This window comes from Hemibagrus wyckioides, linkage group LG26 (genome assembly GCF_019097595.1).
Source record: "Hemibagrus wyckioides isolate EC202008001 linkage group LG26, SWU_Hwy_1.0, whole genome shotgun sequence".
NCBI lineage: Eukaryota > Metazoa > Chordata > Actinopteri > Siluriformes > Bagridae > Hemibagrus > Hemibagrus wyckioides.
In genome coordinates, this window is record NC_080735.1 from 14138917 (window position 1) to 14143916 (window position 5000).

At 42.2% G+C, this 5000-nt stretch overlaps 1 protein-coding gene across 2 annotated transcripts in view; it reads right to left on the bottom strand.

Annotated features, from left to right (window-relative positions):
- vps8 (VPS8 subunit of CORVET complex) overlaps positions 1–5000 on the bottom strand; it is a 129730-nt gene that overhangs the window by 35548 nt on the left and 89182 nt on the right. For both annotated transcript variants that reach the window (XM_058380403.1, XM_058380402.1), the window contains exon 40: positions 3947–4027. In XM_058380403.1, coding sequence (XP_058236386.1) covers positions 3947–4027 — 81 coding nt within the window. The remainder of the gene's footprint in view (positions 1–3946; positions 4028–5000) is intronic.

The following is a 5000-nucleotide window of genomic DNA, read 5'->3' on the forward strand; positions in this document are numbered from 1 at the left end:
CCTTAAAGTTAGCCAGAGAAGAATGCTACTTTAACACGTTATATATTTTAGTAACGAAATAAAATCATTTAGTCATACTATGTTTCGAAAAGCGCGTGACTTGAGGCTGAGCTCTGATTGGCTTATTGCACAAATGTCCGCCCACTTTTGGTGTTAGTTAATCAATATTGTTTTTATAGTATTTGGCCTCATGTGATTGGCTCATTCTCATTTCCGCTCAGGAGATAAGTGAGTTAGGGTAGGTACCGATTGAAAATTCGGTTATATCTTTACAAACGTTTGGATGAAGAAAAGAATCGAGCAACTTTCCAGTGTGTGTGTGTGTGTGTGTGTTTTAATGATTGCCTTAATAAACCTTCACAAATGGCTTTACACAGTCCTGCATTACTAGCACCCCAAACACACACACACCCACACACAAACACACACCCACACACACCCACACACCCCCACACACACACACGCATGCACACAATTTTTTTTAACCCAAGCCACCACTGATTATAACACTGACTGACACAAAAGAACGGAGTGCTGCAGAAAACGGAACCTGAGACGATGTCAAGCAGACGTGGAAGTGTGTATTGTTTCTACACAAACAGTAAGTGTGTGAAAAAGTGACAGTTTCGACCAAACACAAGATAAACACAATCACTTCCTCCAATAAACAAACACCGGGTAAACAAAAGCTCTGGCTAAAATGTTCATGAAAAGCACTTGGATGATAAAATTGCCATTTATAAGGTGGGTGTTACTGACACACTTGTATTAAAGCAAGTGTGTGTGTGTGTAGGTGTAGTGTGTGTTAAGAGTTCTATCCTGGTGCTGAAGTGTACATTCGGGCCAGTGTGCAGTAGGCATGCTTGTATGCAACAATAAAAGCGCTAATATACACCAATGAATGTATGCATGAGTGTGTGTACACTGGGTCTAATTTGCATGCAGGAGCATGCTCTCAAACTGACTTACTATCCACTTAAGCTAGTATGAAAGTGTGCTAGTATGCAACAATGGATGCTGATATAACGTCGCTGCAAATATGGACATTCTTGCCTATGTGCATCTGCAACACTAACATATCCACATACTGATATACTAGCTTATTTATATTTGAAAGTGTGTGAGGGTGCTAGTATAAAAGTATGCAACAATGAATATATGTTAGTGCACTAGTATGAAAGTATAGTAGTATGCATGTTCATGCTGACATACAGGGACAGTCATATCTGCATGCTAACTGTTTCCAGACTCGGACACTAGCGTATTCACATACTGACACCCCAGCCTACTTCTATTCTCTATGTTAGTGTAACAGTATACTAGTATGCAAGAATGAAAGCATGTTAGTAGGAGAGTATGTTAGTAGGCGACAATAAATATGTTAGAAAAGTATGCTATTATGCAAAAATGAATACATCTTAGTAATATGTTAATATGGAACAATGAACACGTTAGTGCGAACGTTAGTAGGAAAGTATGCTAGTATGTAACAATAAATATGTTAGAAAGAGAGTATGAAAGTATGAATATATGTTAGTGTGCTAGTATGAAAGTATGAATATATGTTAGTGTGCTAGTATGAAAGTATGAACACATGTTAGTATGGTAGTATGAAAGTATGAACACATGTTAGTATGGTAGTATGAAAGTATGAACACGTTAGTGTGCTAGTATGAAAGTATGAACACGTTAGTATGGTAGTATGAACACATGTTAGTGTGCTAGTATGAAAGTATGAACACGTTAGTGTGCTAGTATGAAAGTATGAACCCTCTCAACAGGCAATAGAAACATTTTGTCCACTTTTTTGTTGAAAGGCAGAGAATTGACAGAGATAACACTGCTGAAAGGCTGAGGGGAAAACGAGCCGTAAATGCTCCTTGAACTTATCGCTTTTTCCTGACTCCAGAGTGTGCTGTCACTTCTCAAATTGCCAGACAAGGAGGGAAAGTGCACACAGCACCAAACAAAAGGCGAATGTTTGATGTTGAAAAGTCTGCCGAGTCGTTCGGGGAGTATATTTTAGCAGAAGTGCGAAGAATCATGCTACATTAAAGGGTGAACAACGGCGTGTGAAGGGAAATTTCAAGTGATTATTTATCCTTTCCGAAAGAAGACACCATTAAGAGGAATGTTGTTAAACCTGGCAACAAAAGCTGTTCCGTTTAATTTGCCGCTCGCTGTGGTGTTAAGACACTTCAAAGGGGTTTTTACATTTATTTAAAGGGGGAAAAAAAGGTACACGAGTAATGACAGTGACTTTTGCAAATTATTGATAAAGTTCAACCCGGTATACAGTCTGCTCCATTTAAAATCCCCAAATTAACAACACCACCACGTTAAATAACATTCATCTCCGGGCCAAGCTCATGCAGGAAATCATTTCTAGCAAATATATAAAAAGCAGCATATGTTGTTGTTGTTTTGGCTACTCCCTATTTGGTGTCGTCACAGTGGATCATTTGGTCCACATGTTTTGATTTAGTTCACGTTTTTACCCCGGATGCCCTTCCTGACCAAAGCCTCCCATTTAACCCGGGCTTGGGACCGGCACTGAGAGTTAACTCTTCAGTGGCTGGGTTAGCACCCTACAAGGGAATCGAACCCGGGCCATAACAATGCGAGTGCAGGATCCTGCCGCTGGACCAATCAAGTGAATCCAATACGTTCATTGGCATTGGGGTGGTGGTAGCTCGAGTGGTGAAGGCTCTGGGTCGTTGACTGAAAGATCAGGGTTCAAGCCCCAGCACCGCCAATCTGCCACTGTTGGGCCCTTGAGCAAGGCCCCCAACCCACCCTGCTCCAGGGGTGCTGTATCATGGCTGACCTTGTGCTCTGACCCAAAAAACCTCCAGTGATGGGATATGCGAAGAAAGAATTTCACTGTGCAGTAATGTATATAATATAAAATATATAATGTTACCATAGCAACCACAGATTCTATAGATAAAAGTTTGCATGCTGTCACTCTCAAATCTCGAAGGTGATTGGCCCAAAGCTCATGTCTCAAATTCAGCACATTATACAAGATTCCCCGGATCATTTTTATACAGAAACACAGAGAATACTTTAAAATGGAAAATACTAATACACACAACATAAATATACACCAACACACACACACAACATAAATATACACCAACACACACACACACAACATAAATATACACCAACACACACACACACAACATAAATATACACCAACACACACACACACAACATAAATATACACCAACACACACACACACACAACATAAATATACACCAACACACACACACACACAACATAAATATACACCAACACACACACACAACATAAATATACACCAACACACACACACAACATAAATATACACCAACACACACACACAACATAAATATACACCAACACACACACACACAACATAAATATACACCAACACACACACACACACAACATAAATATACACCAACACACACACACACAACATAAATATACACCAACACACACACACACACAACATAAATATACACCAACACACACACACACAACATAAATATACACCAACACACACACACACAACATAAATATACACCAACACACACACACACACACAACATAAATATACACCAACACACACACACACACAACATAAATATACACCAACACACACACACACACACACACACAACACCCCCCCTACACACGCACACACCCACACTGACCCTCCCTACACACACACCCTTTCATAAACATTCACAGACCCCCCCCTACACACACACACACCTGTACTGACCCTCCCTACACCCTACACACACACTCCTTCAGACATATACACAGACCTCCCCCACACATGCAGACGTACACACACCCTCACACACATACACTGCCCCCCCCCTCCCACACACACAGACGTACACACACCCTCCCACCACCCTCACCTACACACCCACCCACAATCAGTACCTGTTCGTAGTTGAAAGTCTCCAACATGCCCAGAATGAGGCCCTGGATCTCTGCTAACTTTCCCTTCCCATAGACAGGGTCCTGAGGAAAGAAAATATGCATGCACACACACGCACGCGCACACACACACACACACACACACAATCAAATCAGTGAGTTTAATTGGATAGGTTCCTAAAATGCGTGTACATTGCTTGCAGTGACACAGCAGGGTGTGATGAGAGAGGAACACCACAGAGAGAGAAAGCTCCAAATCTGCACAGGATCCAACCAACTACAGCCGAGTGGAATACCAACACACACACACACAAACACGTGCCAAGCCAGCAGTGGGCATGTTATCTGCCTGATGCACACACTCGGGTAATTCTGCCCACAGCTGGAGATCACACCCAACCAGTCATGGAGATCAAACCGGTCTCTCTCACTCACACACGCACACACACACATGCACGCACGCACGCACACACACACACACACACAGTCTGGGTTGTATTAAGCTGTACTAGCTCAAGTCCAAAAGTTAAAAATCTACATGGGGAAAGTTCCTGTTATTCAGAGCCGGCTTACGCACATTCTCCATTCAGCTAATGAATAATACACCACGCTGCCAAAAGTATTGGGACACCCCTCCAAATCACTGAATTCAGGTGTTGTTTTTCAGGGGTTGGGCTCGGCCCCTTAGTTCCAGGGAAAGGAACTCTTAATGCTTCAGCTTCATACCAAGACATTTTGGACAATTTCATGCTCCCAACTTTGTGGGAACAGTTTGGGGATGACCCCTTCCTGTTCCAACATGACTGCACACCAGTGCACAAAGCAAGGTCCATAAAGACATGGATGAGTGAGTTTGGTGTGGAGGAACTGCACAGAGTCCTGACCTCAACCTGATAGAACACCTTTGGGATGAATTAGAGCGGAGACTGTGAGCCAGACCTTCTCATCCAACATCAGTGCCTGACCTCACAAATGCACTTCTAGAGGAATGGTCAAAAATTCCCATAAACCTTGTGGAAAGTCTTCCCAGAAGAGTTGAAGCTGTTATAGCTGCAAA